The 12,904-nt window shown below is 37.5% G+C and overlaps 2 protein-coding genes and 1 non-coding gene across 3 annotated transcripts; all 3 read right to left on the minus strand.

The window, feature by feature from the left end:
* Positions 1 to 3,383: 3,383 nt before the first annotated feature.
* trnap-agg (transfer RNA proline (anticodon AGG)) lies at positions 3,384 to 3,455 on the minus strand. Its single transcript has one exon. It is a non-coding gene; the product is annotated as a tRNA-Pro (tRNA).
* A 1,927-nt stretch (positions 3,456 to 5,382) lies between these two features.
* On the minus strand, positions 5,383 to 7,654 carry LOC128355957 (guanylin-like). The gene is made up of 3 exons (XM_053316345.1): positions 7,583 to 7,654; positions 6,853 to 7,039; positions 5,383 to 5,655 (listed from the first exon to the last, which is right to left on the minus strand). Exons 1-3 carry the CDS (start codon positions 7,652 to 7,654, stop codon positions 5,585 to 5,587), a joined length of 330 nt encoding a protein of 109 aa, XP_053172320.1. The 3' UTR covers positions 5,383 to 5,584.
* A 4,129-nt stretch (positions 7,655 to 11,783) lies between these two features.
* On the minus strand, positions 11,784 to 12,535 carry LOC128355950 (guanylin-like). The gene is made up of 3 exons (XM_053316339.1): positions 12,461 to 12,535; positions 11,957 to 12,149; positions 11,784 to 11,842 (listed from the first exon to the last, which is right to left on the minus strand). Exons 1-3 carry the CDS (start codon positions 12,533 to 12,535, stop codon positions 11,784 to 11,786), a joined length of 327 nt encoding a protein of 108 aa, XP_053172314.1.
* Positions 12,536 to 12,904: the final 369 nt, after the last annotated feature.

The raw sequence follows: 12,904 nt of genomic DNA on the forward strand, positions 1-12,904 counted from the left end.
CTCTGCAATCATCCCCAAAACAGCAAGTCCCACTAAGAAGTAATTAATTTTACAAGTATTTACACCCTGAGAAGAATACAAGACCAGTCAAGTCCTTTTGAGGCTAATAATGTACTATTTGAATGCCCGTGTTTTGTAATACTGTTGTTTAGTTCTAACCATGGCATTTTCAGCCACATGAGTGGTTTGCATGTCATATTCAACCTTTTCTTTTCTTAAGTAAGTCAAACGTCATCTTGGTTTGTGTTTGTGCGTGTTCCCATTAAATATTCCTAATCTCTGACTCAAGTGTTTTTGGTTTTAAGCAGATGTTTTTTTCTCTCCATGAGGCATAACTTTAAGTCTCACTTCTCAAAAAAGCCTTGAAGAATTCCTATACAATGGTTGGTGAGGCTGTCCTTTTGTTTAACATAGTCTGTGTCACTGAGCAGGTGTATGGAAAATCGCTATGGAGTGGGGCCTGGTCTGAATGAGTCATAGCCAGATATTCACACGAGGATTTAAGGTGGATTCTTTAAGCATGAGCAAAAAAGATATCAACTCTAAAGTAGATTTTATAAGCATGTGAGTATATATAGTAAATATAGTATAAAGGAATGAGGCAGAGAGGCAAACAACCAGATCAACTGCAGATTTAATTGGCTGAACACATGGCTGTGCTTTAAAGTTGAATAAAGAGCAATGGAGCAGTGGTGTGAAAATGCAGGATACTTCCAGTAGTCATTAATGCCTACAGCACAGATTCAAAGGACAGTTCAGCCTAATATTCACCAAAACAGGAGGCAAAAATGGGAGGGAGGGAAGAAACTGACTTCTTGTCATCGATGAACAGCTGTTGTCCAGTCATTACGTAACAACTGTAACTATCCTTGATGCTATCATCTATAAGTCTAATTTTATCCTACTGTATCTGAAATAAAAGACTTCTGTCAACATTATGACCTTGTGATATGTGAGGCTGAGCTGTAGAAACTGACTAAAGGGGTGGCGGTTAGTGAAAGGCCAACTGACACCTGCACTCTGTTTTAATTTAATAGGATGTGCTTAAAGTGGAGAGATTTGGACAATTATAAGAGGTCGACTCCATTCTGAAATTCATCAAGGTTGACTTCAGTTTGTAAATCCTGGAAATTATACAAGTGTGTCATCAGTTAATGACTAAAGAGACCAAAAATGACCAAAAAAAGACACCAAAATGTCTATGAATGTCAGCCTTTCAAAGGGGGTGAGCAGAATGAGTGGTGGTGGTTTCAGGGTTGTTATAAACACATAAGTCAAAACACATGTTTTCACTTGGTTTCCCTTATTAGCTTACAGGAAGGCTGTGGGAACCTGCCCGTGGCGGCCTTTCTGTGTGGACTCTGCATGTTCTCCTATCATTCAAAGACATTCACTTTAGATGAAAAGAAGACTCTGGAAGTTAGGTGTGACTTGTGTTTATCTATTTATGTGTTTGTTGGCTCTGATATAGACTGCCAACATGTCTTTCCCTAGGACTCTGTTGAAATAGGCTACAACAGCATGACCCTGAGCAAAATAGGAAGTGGCCACAGGGAGGATGGATGTATGTATGTTTTCCCTTATCCATATAAAACAAACTGGGAAAATACAACATTCCACTCTCACTGAAGAAGAGATTAAGTAACGTTAGAAATTTGCAAAAGAGAATCTCTTTCTCATGGTGATGGTGATGAGGAACATAGGGTTGTCATGACCTTTGCAGGCATGTAATATCAAGCTGTACCTTTGCGCACATTGTGTGCTTTTCAAGTTCTCTTTGTAGTTTTTCCATTAAAATGAAGCCAGGACATGACATGGGTACGACAAGACAAACTGTTACATGTTACACAGATAATGTAATATACATTTGCAACCAGATTTATTGTTTTATTGTCTGTTATGGGTTGAGAAGAGTACCCCACCATATATATTGTATGTTGAGAAATGTCTTGCTGTTGTGTTTCTGTGTAACTTTCTCTAACCCTAATTATATTTTTTATAAAGCAGTTGATTAACTCTTTAAGGTAAAACACAAACAACAAAATTTAATGCATTACTGAAATCTTACCATTACATTGGCTGAAAACAAGAGATTGATGTAGAGATTATGTCTAAATGCAACCAACATGCTGTAAAGTCTGCATTATGTAGTGAAAATAGTTTAGTGAATTGTGCCACCTGGTGGCATAAAGAGATATTTGACTGGCAGATGAGATTCTGCACAGACTAGATAGACATAGCAGGAGATTTCAGCACAAAGAATAATAAACTCATACACTGTTTATTTGATTGTTATTACAGTTATAGTATACTATTGTTATATTTTTTTTATTATTAGGATTTATAACCATTTGTTATAAAGGTTTAAGCATTTTAATGTAGTTGGTCGAGGTGGTGCTATTTTTATCTACTTGATATAATGCTGGTTAATACAGTCTGTGATGATGCATCACATTTGAAGGCATATCATATGTTTTGTATAAAAAAATCAGTTAAGTCAAATAAATATAAATATAATAATAATAAATAAAATAAAAATAAGAATGTTTCCAACTAAAATGTGCTGAATTGCAAATATAATTCAAGATGCAAGTATAATGTAAGCCCGTGTAGACTGGTTACCCTCGTGTATGACACTTTCATTGATTTATATAAGATGGCAAAAAATGAAAGTAAGCTGTACTTAAATACCCTTCTGTACTTTCCACCACTACATTTAGGAGAGCAACTGTTGATCTTTTTCATTTTGATTAATCGGTGAGGTATTTTTCTGATTAAGTAATGAATAATTTATGTCAAAAATAGTATAAAATGTTATAGTGTAAATATCTGATATAAATCACATTCCCAAGTCCTTAAACTTTTGGTTTTGCCGATAGACTATACTGTATGTCTGACATTGTCCAACAGTCCAAAACCCCACAGCTTTCGATTCAAAAAGGTATAAAACAGGGAAATCCAACTAATGTGGAACCAGTGAATGTTTGGCATATTTGTTTGATAAACTAAAATGATTACTTTATTGTCACAATTGATTTTCTGTCAATTGAATACTCGACAGAAGATCTTTTCGTCTCTGGTGTCATCTGTTAATTGTTTGTACTTCTGTACCTAACTGCATGTTTAAGGTTTCCATTTTGTATGTCTTTTCAAGTTTTAACTTCTAATTGATTTGCCTGCTTGTCTACTCTTTATGTGTAGTACTTTGCGCTGCTTTTTGTATATGAAAGGTGCCATAGAAATGATTCCCATTATCATTACTTTCCACAATTATTTTACTTCTCTTTCTTTCTTTGTGTTTGTATTTCGGACTATGCATTTGCAAGATACAGCCATTAAGTTATGTTAATTTGCAGGGACACAAATTGGGGGAAAAAAAACGAGGGCTCGTCCGGGATTTGAACCCGGGACCTCTCGCACCCTAAGCGAGAATCATACCCCTAGACCAACGAGCCACGTGACGACAGACCCTTAAATCCTATTCAAAGAGTTGAGGTAGGACATAATCCCTGACCGACGTCTAATTGGTAGTGGGGTACATCATGGAAAAGTTGTCCAACGATCAACCAGCCCTTAATCATCATCACTATCCATGATTCGTCCCAACTAACAGACAGTGAAATACAAACAGTTAAATAATGGTTTATACAGCCGCCCCCCCCCTCCCCAAACACACACACACACACACACACACACACACACACACACACACACACACACACACACACACACACACACACACACACACACACACACCTATTAGCATGACTATACACTTTACTTTACATTTCTGGAGTCTAGCAACAGTTGTGTCGACTTACTTAGGTTGAGTCATATAATGGCGCTGTTATAAGAGTTCGTAGTGGTTCGTTTTCATTCTGAAACACTAAACAGAGTGAAACATGGTCGATATGATTGATGATTCACAACTATAATGAATGTATTGTGTTAACTGACGTCGTCACAGTGGAAAAACGTTCGATGGAATTCGTTAGAAAATTCGATAGGCTATTGTTGACAGATTGTGACGTCACAGAGCAACCACCAGAGGTCGCGCTACGTTGTCAAGAAGGAAGGAACTCGAGGACGATGCGAGAGGGTTCCACTCCCTGCTACTTCCGCCTTCGTTTGAGTCCAGTTGAACCGAACAGACAAAGATGTCTGTTATGTTTAAATAAATAAAAATAAATAAGAAAAGCATACGCATTTTTCAACATATAGAGGTGGTTCACTGCTTTTTGGGGTTGAAAATCTACTCTGTTGTGTGCTGAGTTATTTTTTAGTCCTGCTACTACCTGCAATATTTATTCAAGTATGTAAAGTTAGTATGACTAAAATTATTATTCTAAGGTAGAAAGTACCTGTAACTTTTTTCAGCACAGATTTTCTTTCCCTTTCAGTACAGCTACCATGCAAAGGTTGCAACAAAACCTACAATAGCACCTATAGCCATAACATGTTTGGAAATTGTCAATATATCTCCCTAGACAAACATTTGAGTCAATGCAACAGGTATATTGTGACAGTTTCATTCCCAGTACATTGGTGTGTATATTTCCTCTGGAGGGAAATATACACACCAGCCATAATGTTTTAAACACAGTAATTGTTGAGGTCTCCACTTTTGTTAAACATTTATTGATCTATTACTCACATCATTGTAAGGTTTATGGATCAATGGGGAGACATTAAACACCACACAGGCGGTAGAATGACTTTTAATAATTGTAGATAGAAGCTCCTTTGATGGCTGATAAACCATGTGTGACAGCTGATGATTGTGGAGCTCAGGGTAGGAAAGCAGGTCACAGACATTGTGTATATTGATGCCTGATGTCAGTAATACAAATTCCTGAATACTTTTACATAAATTAGCTGCTCTAGTTACCTATTTTGCCTGATTAAAATGTAGAGCAATTGTAAATGCCTGCCAACATGTTTGAGGAGATCTTCTACATATTATATCAGAGCCAAGAGGTTGTGCCTTGTGAAATACTTATCTGGTTTATCCTGGACCATTACAACAGACCAGACCAGTAAATGTCCAGTTAAATAACTTTGAATTTTGTAATGACAATTTTTTTAACTGCACATAATTTCAGTTTTGCAACTAGGAATGGGTGTTTTTAGCAGTTCATTTGAATCACTTTAATGTCCTTCTCTAATACATATTTCTCTTTATTTAGTAGTTTAAAACAGCTGACTCCCTGTGCGCACGTGTGTGTGTGTATGTGTATTTGTCTGCATGATCATGTGAGCATTACTGTAATCTTGAAAGTATGAGTAAAAACTACTTTCAAGGATGCAAGAAGACATTTTTTATTATCAAGACTACAGACTCAATAAATTAAAAGTTCAATATGAAAGCAAACTGAAGAGTAATAAAACAGTAAAAATCTGGTGGGTTGACCATTTGGCCATTGAGTCTAGATCCCATTGGGCTTGGTTGCTTGGTGACAGGATGTCTTTTGCTGATGTCAATGGATATGATATACATAGAGATGCGGAAGAACTATGTTGGATGAGAGCCTCAGAGGCTCTGGGGATATATATGCTTGGGTGTGTAGCAGATGGCATCCTCAGATCACACACACCCAAAGCAGGAGGGGTTGGCACATATTTCACAAGGATCCGAAGGTGATGAGATGATATACACTGTAAAAAACAAAACAAAACGTAAATGTGAATATTTTTGCACCACTCAAAGGCCAGCTTTTCCGTTTTATGAAACACCGCTAATATTGATAACGGGATCCGTATCCATATCCGTCTTAATGCTGCAACTAGGGTGCTGAGTTTAATGGTCCTCTAAGACTATTTGCTCAGCCTTTCACAGGCCTGTCTTCTGACATTATCATTCCAGAGCCACTTTACAATACAGCAAGAGCAGGATGTGTTTAATACAATATGCAAACAGTACGATCTATTTGAGTGAACTATCTCAAGCCTGCACCTGTCGTCATGGTGTTTAATCTCAAATTTGAGAGCGAGCGTGTGTGAGCAATAAAACTGTGGATTAACCAGCATCTCTAAGAGCCTGCATATGGTTGCTTCCTCTCTGATTTTTGAAATAAAAAGTCAGTTGTTGACATTGATGCTCACTGAACAGGTTGTTATGAAGCTGTAGCTCATGTAGTAGACCATAAGAAAACTGATATGATTCAGGGTCAAGACTCATACAAACTACAATATGTTTGTACTTTTACACTTTGGCTTTTGTACAGAATAAACAAATTACTTATAATGGGCAAATTAGTGAGTGTAGATGTGCTGGTGGTCGGATTTTGTTGCCTTTGGACAGAGCCAGGCTAACTGTTTGTCCTTGTTTCCATTATTTGTGCTAAGCTAAGCTAACCAGTTGATCACAGTGTATGATTTATTGCACAGGAAAGCTCTGATGATATTGTATTTTTTTCTTATTTTCAGAAAAACCCATTAAAAGACCAAAAAGTAAAATGTAAAATGATATAACAAATAAGTAGTGTCTGATATTGTTGTGTCCAAAAACTGGTGACATATTCCTATGTTAAGATGAACATGGACACTGAAGTTATTATTTAAATCCATCAGATACTTTCTTGGTGGTTTAAATAATCAGTGATGCACTAAATGTATATTCATCCGCAACTGAAAATAGTCCCCGGTAAATGCACTATATACTGCTTTGCTTTGTAACTTGATTTTTCATGGGATTTGCTGACACCAACAAAAATATAAAATATCACCACGGCCATAATTTTAATGTTGATAACTTACATAAAATGTGTTGAACACACTGAATCTGCTGTCCTATAGTCCATGTCCAACATTTCTATATATATTGTGTTTTGTTTCCCTTCGGCTCATCCTTACCTAGTCTGGAGAACACCATGTCTGTCCCTGGCATTTGGCACAATGGCCGAAAGACCTGTGGCAGAAGAGGGTTGGCGCAGGCGGCTTCAACACTTGCTTCGTCCAGGTAGGGGTTAGTATAGTCGTCTAAACCCATCAGTTCCTTCAGCTGCTTCACTGCCTCTAGGGGGAAGCTCCTGTCTCCAACCTGGAAGAAAAGGAACAAGAAGAACATTAAGTAAAAAAAAACAAAAAACATGTTTAATTAAAATCTTTCAAATGCTGTTGAAATTCAAGCTGACTAACGAGCCACTTTTGTTGGGACTCTGCAGAACTAAGTGAACACGACTTGACTGAATGATTGGTGTTCTCCTTACTTACTTACTGACTTTAAACAGGCCTGACAACAACTCAACTTCACAAAAAGATTGTCATTATTACCCATTGGTGCTATCTACTTTGTTTTGTAAAGTACACTGACATGCAGGAAATGAAAAAACTGGGTAAAGACGGAGTAAAGAGAAAGAAACAAATCAAACAGCACCATTGATAAGATAAAAAAAACATGTCAACAGTATCTCCAAGAACAAGTAATAGAGAGCAGAGGTTTCTGTTACAACTTAACCTACTTCGAAGGTGCACAGAGAAAGAAACGACCCTGACGAAAGCTGAAATACGTTGGTCTAACAATAAAGTGGCTCTACAAAGTTGTTGGACTTGTTGACTTTTTTCAAGGACGGGTAATACTCACCTTAACCTGCACACCAACGGCTCCAATGCACACACACAGTGCCGAAACAAGGACGACACTCAGTGCTCTCATTTTCAATTGCTGTAAGATGTCTCTCAGTATAGTGGAGTGTTTCTTCTGTGGTTGCTACATATCTGCTCTGCCTTTTATAAAGGGGCCGGACAGATTAGTGAGTGATTTATTAACAAAGGGAACTGGCAAGGTTCGGACAGACACAGATAACCAAATACTGCCATAACTGTTTTGGATCCTCTTTTTTAGTTTATAACCCCTATCCTCTAAATTTGTTTATAACCTCTATCACTGTTGTTTCCTCCCTCAGCATTATTGACTTTAGGTGCCAGGCTAACGCAACCAATGTCACAATTCAGCTAATAAATCTAATCCTTTTTCTCTCTCCCACATATATTCAACACAGAACTGTCTGATAAGGAGGGTAGCCATATGTACAGAGCTGATCCATGTTGGTCACTTGTTTCCATAGCTGTGATACAGTATTTCTGAATGCAAATGACAACTTCTTTGTTTAATTACACAGTGAAAAAAAACATCTTACAGTTCCCATACATGTTAAATGCTGAAAAAGCAGTTGGATGTCATTTCAATTCAGAACAATGTTTACTTTCTCACTTTAACAGCCAAATCGTACAAGCTCGAGATAAGATACTTCAGTCAGGGTTTTATGAGAAGGACCAGCTCTCTCCCAAAGTTAGGCAACAGATAACCAAGGGTCAAGTCTTTGATGTCATAGCCTGGAGCTCCTCCGTCGGCTATGACTTGTATTGTGTGAACTCAGAGACGTTTCAGGAGTCATATCAAAGTCACAAAATCGACCTATTTTGGCAGGTTTTTACTTTTGCTGAGTTTAAAACAGGAAATCGAGGCTTCAACTTTTAGATTTCTTGTTCATAAGTGTGAGACAGACATTGTTCACATTCTGGTACAGACTGTCTAACTGGCTGAAGAGACAGGAGCTAAAATGAACTATTTTAGATTAAGGGTGAATGGTGTGTCAGCACAATACACACGCACACAACTAAATAGCTGTTAATGAAAAACTATAAAGTAACTAGACGTGTATTGTTCGGGAAAAATCAATAATGACTGTGGAAGATATTCATTAATTTTCATTGGTTTTCAATGAATATGTGTTATATAACTCTCAAGTCTTAGAGTATGGGGGAGTTTGTGCACATTTAAACACAATCACCATTAAGATTTAAGTGCATGTAGAAACTTTAAACTGAACACAGCAGAAAGAATTAGAAAAATGTATCAGTATCAGAATCACTATCAGTATCAGTATCAGAATCTTTATTGTATTCCCATATCTTTCTCAAATTACATTCTCAGTCTCCACCGATTTAGTATTGCATTAGATTGAAATTTAGATTTTGATCCTCAAAAAAGATTTAATGTGGTATTTTAGTATCAGATCATGTAGCAGACTCAAGCAGAGATGAGCAGCGGGAACAGAGGTCTGCTGACCTCACTTCTCTCTAACTTCACATCTCCAAATCAGTGGGATTTCCCTTCAAAGCAGTATGAAAATCATCCATGACCTTCAGGCTGAGGACTTGATGATAGAAAATAGATATGGAATTGAATATACTAAACTGGTGAGATTTTTGAGAAGTGGAGGGAGTAATATTAAAATGGGAGGTGTTCAGGGGAATGATTTGGGCCATTGCAGGTCCCAAACTAGATGATTAGAAGATGTGCAGGACGTAAATTCAATTTTCAATCAATGTAGTTTGAATATGGCTTTAAACCACAGAACTGGAGTGATCAACTTACAGTCTTTAGAGAGTAATGGTTGCCCCCCAAAAAATCTCAAAATCAACAAAGTCATCAACACTCACAGCTACGTGTATATCACCTCTTTAATGATGCACAGCAGCCAAAGAACGGACACGTTTCAGCCTTAGGCATTCGTTTGAAATGAGGAATTCCTGAGGCTGAAATGCCTAGGGCTAAAATGCATCCGTTCTTTTTGCTGCTGTGCATCATTAAAGAAGTGATATACACTTATTTGTGAGTGCTGACGCCTTCATTTGTTATTAATATGGCTTGAGTATGGAATAATCCAGGGACCGTGTGGAGAAAGAGAAATTTCCCTGAAACAACATAGAGGATATGACCTCCATGTCCTAAATATTTAATATTGGTCGATGCTATATTTGTAAGGTGGGAGTTGGTGTGGGGTTCACCCTCATCATTACATTAATGATGTGACTTAAGACATTAAGGCAGTGAATCTATTGCAGGTGTTGCGGTTGGTATGCAGAGGGTCTAATGCAGCTCTGGCCTGATAGTATAGCTATATAATGAGCTAGTTAAAGCTGAGTCAGATAAGATGCATACAAATAAATGATTCACAGTATTGAACTTGGACATATTGGAACGTAGGTGCAGATGTTGTAAGTTGTGTTAATAATGTTAATGTATTCAGTTACTGTAAAATAAACGTGCATTAAATACTGAATGTACAGATTACTCCTGAAAATACAGCCAGTGGTCAGTGAGTGTGAGTGAAGGATAAAAGTAAATAAATGTAATAGTGACAGTGATAAGCAAAATAACTGTACATTTACCAGTGGTGCAAAGTTATTAAGCAGGTACTTTACTGGTGTATTTAAATCTGATGCTATATTTCCACTCCACAACATTTCAGAGGGAAATATTGTACGTTCTAGTCCACTACATTTATTTGACAGCTTTACTTTTCAGATGAAGACTTGACACAACAAGCTTTTAAAATACAACACATTGTTAAAAACGAAATCAGTGTTTTTTTTCATGTCTCACAAAAAGCAGTGTGTAGTCGGGGTCACATTTCAGATGTCTATGAGTTGTTAACAGTTCCACCAAATAGTGATTTTTCCCTCTAAACCCTCTAAAAAAATCAAAGATTACAGAAAAAGTCCAAAAACTGAAAACAGATTTGTGAATCAGAATTTTCCTTTTTCTTCTTTTCTCTCCCATTAATCATCTCACCACCCCTCACACTTATCTAGTGACCCTTTTGGGTGGGCTGAGGTTGGGAACCACTGCACTAAAATAGCTAACTAGCTCCACCTCCAGCAGCTACACCAGTAACATGCACTGATGCTTTAGTATTAATAATGTAATGATGTCATACATAATTTCATATCAGTCAAAGGGACCAAACCACTACTTTCATGCAAATACTTTCACTACATTTTTCTGCCAACACTTATATTCTTTTACTGATAAGTATCACACACTTTTAATTGTAATGGAGTATTTTCACATTGCTGTATTGAGACCTTTACTGAAGTAAAAGATCTGACCACTGATGTTTACATTGTATACAAATTTTATGCATCCTCAACTATTTTGTCTTTTTTAATCTGTTTAGTGAAACTTTTGAATACCCACACAAATGCCTCCTGTTTTTACTTGAAGCAAACTACCAACATATAGTGAGTTTCACATGAGGAGAGGTAAAATGAGAATGATAAGTGGAATTTAACAACAATAAGTGCCACAAACACAACTGAATGTATGCTAATGTTGTTCTTTGTCTGCTGGAAATGTGAATAGAAAAGTGTGTGCTGACACTTTCACCATCTTAAAGTTATAAACGGGTGTTGAGGCAATGACTCTTTGTCTACCAGTTTGTTCTGATGCTTTTCTGCAGCTTTACAGTAAGTACATATTTGAATACAGGACCTTTACTTATAATGGATTGGTGTTAATTGTATTGTAAATAGTTTTCCCATAGCTGGTATAACTCTGCAAGGAAAGATCACAGTGTACACATGATATACATCAGTAAAGGCTTTATTATTCAAAATAATGTTAAGAAAAAGATAAAAGACACCCCTTTTTTAAATATGTATACAAAGTTTGGTAAGCTGTGTAACAAATAATATAAATTCCAAATATAAAATGTATGATAAAGGAAAATAAATGGTTAATATGCTACAAAGTAACAGTTTACAATAAAACATATCTCAGTTTGATTTTTTCCTGTTCGGACAATTTTTGTCTAATAGTGACTTAAACATTGGACAGTTTTTCAAGAGTCAAAAGCTATGTATTCAGGGGACAAAAAGTCATCATCGCATCATTGTGGGCAAAAATTTCACAAATTCCCTGAAATCATTTTGAGGGGGAGTAGAAAAAAATCACAAGTCTTAAGCTGGACAAGATATTTCTGACATGCTGGGTTTGTTTAGCAACCAGCGCAGGCAGCAAAGGCGCAGATCTCACAGACATCCATGGGAACCATAGCTGAAAAAAGAAGAGGAGACAGATTAGCTACACTGCTGAATATATGAACATTCATGACATGGTCACTTAAAATTCCATCACAAGGACTGCCTGTTCAATATATAATGGCCTCACCTAGTCTGGCGAGGGAAGCGGATCCTCCTCGCTGCTTGCAGAGGGACAGGAACTCCTGTGGGAGCAGGGGGTCAGTACAGAGGGACACGCTGCTCATCCTGAGACGTGGGTTTTGTTGTCCTGTGAAACCAATGCTTTCTGCCAGAACCTGGAGCCTCTTCACACCCTCCAGAGAAAAAGACAATCCATTCTCCTAGGAGAAAAAAAATAGAGCATAATCAAAGGTTTACTACTGTGGCAAAAGATGATGGAGATAGTGGAAGATAATAAATTCAAATTAAGTGACAGTACCAAGATAGACAGCAGAGATGTGCACAGTTTTAATATGGTTAGTACTCTACAAGATCACAGGTGCAGATTTGCAGCTGTGGCATTTCTTCAGTGTAACCTACATGAATTAATAATACTAACTGTAGTCACTGCCTCCTCTAATGAGCAGAGGATGTCAGTGTTCAGGCCTGGCAGTCATCAGTCATATAAAAATGTGAAGTGATTACGACTTACCTCGACCTGCACAGCCTCAGAGGTCCAGCTGAGCGCCAGGATGAGAAAAGCGACGGTTGTGATTGCAGCCTTCATGATGACAGTTGATTGCAGTTTGTTTTGCAGCTTCTTTGCCTCTTGTTGTTGATGTGCTCAGCAAGTGCTTAGCTCAGTGTGTGCCTTCCCTCTGTCCTCAAGCCTCCTTTTAAGCAGTTCTCTCCTGCGGCCCGGTGGTCATGTGACCAGAAGTGCTACAAATGGGAGCAAAGTTTTCTCACGGGTTAATAAGTAGTGATGGGCTTTTACAACACCGTAAAGGAGAACATAAATCCTACTTTGACCTCATCACCTGTCTGATTATTTTTATGGATCCTTTGCTCACTGCGCTGTCTTGCAGAACTGATCGCACCACTGGCAGCTAAAACAGTTACCATGTGCTTAATTGATGATGATGATGATGATGAT

Source organism: Scomber japonicus, chromosome 3 (genome assembly GCF_027409825.1).
Source record: "Scomber japonicus isolate fScoJap1 chromosome 3, fScoJap1.pri, whole genome shotgun sequence".
NCBI lineage: Eukaryota > Metazoa > Chordata > Actinopteri > Scombriformes > Scombridae > Scomber > Scomber japonicus.

Excerpts from the sequence above, each read along its gene's own strand:
- LOC128355957 (XM_053316345.1), bottom strand. The coding sequence starts at position 7,654 with ATGAGAGCACTGAGTGTCGTCCTTGTTTCGGCACTGTGTGTGTGCATT. Across the intron at positions 7,040-7,582 it reads CCGTTGGTGTGCAGGTTAAG|GTTGGAGACAGGAGCTTCCC; the intron begins GTGAGTATTACC and ends CTTTTCTTCCAG. Across the intron at positions 5,656-6,852 it reads CATGGTGTTCTCCAGACTAG|TGTATATCATCTCATCACCT; the intron begins GTAAGGATGAGC and ends TGTTTTTTACAG.
- LOC128355950 (XM_053316339.1), bottom strand. The coding sequence starts at position 12,535 with ATGAAGGCTGCAATCACAACCGTCGCTTTTCTCATCCTGGCGCTCAGC. Across the intron at positions 12,150-12,460 it reads CTGAGGCTGTGCAGGTCGAG|GAGAATGGATTGTCTTTTTC; the intron begins GTAAGTCGTAAT and ends TTTTTCTCCTAG. Across the intron at positions 11,843-11,956 it reads CGCTTCCCTCGCCAGACTAG|CTATGGTTCCCATGGATGTC; the intron begins GTGAGGCCATTA and ends TTCTTTTTTCAG.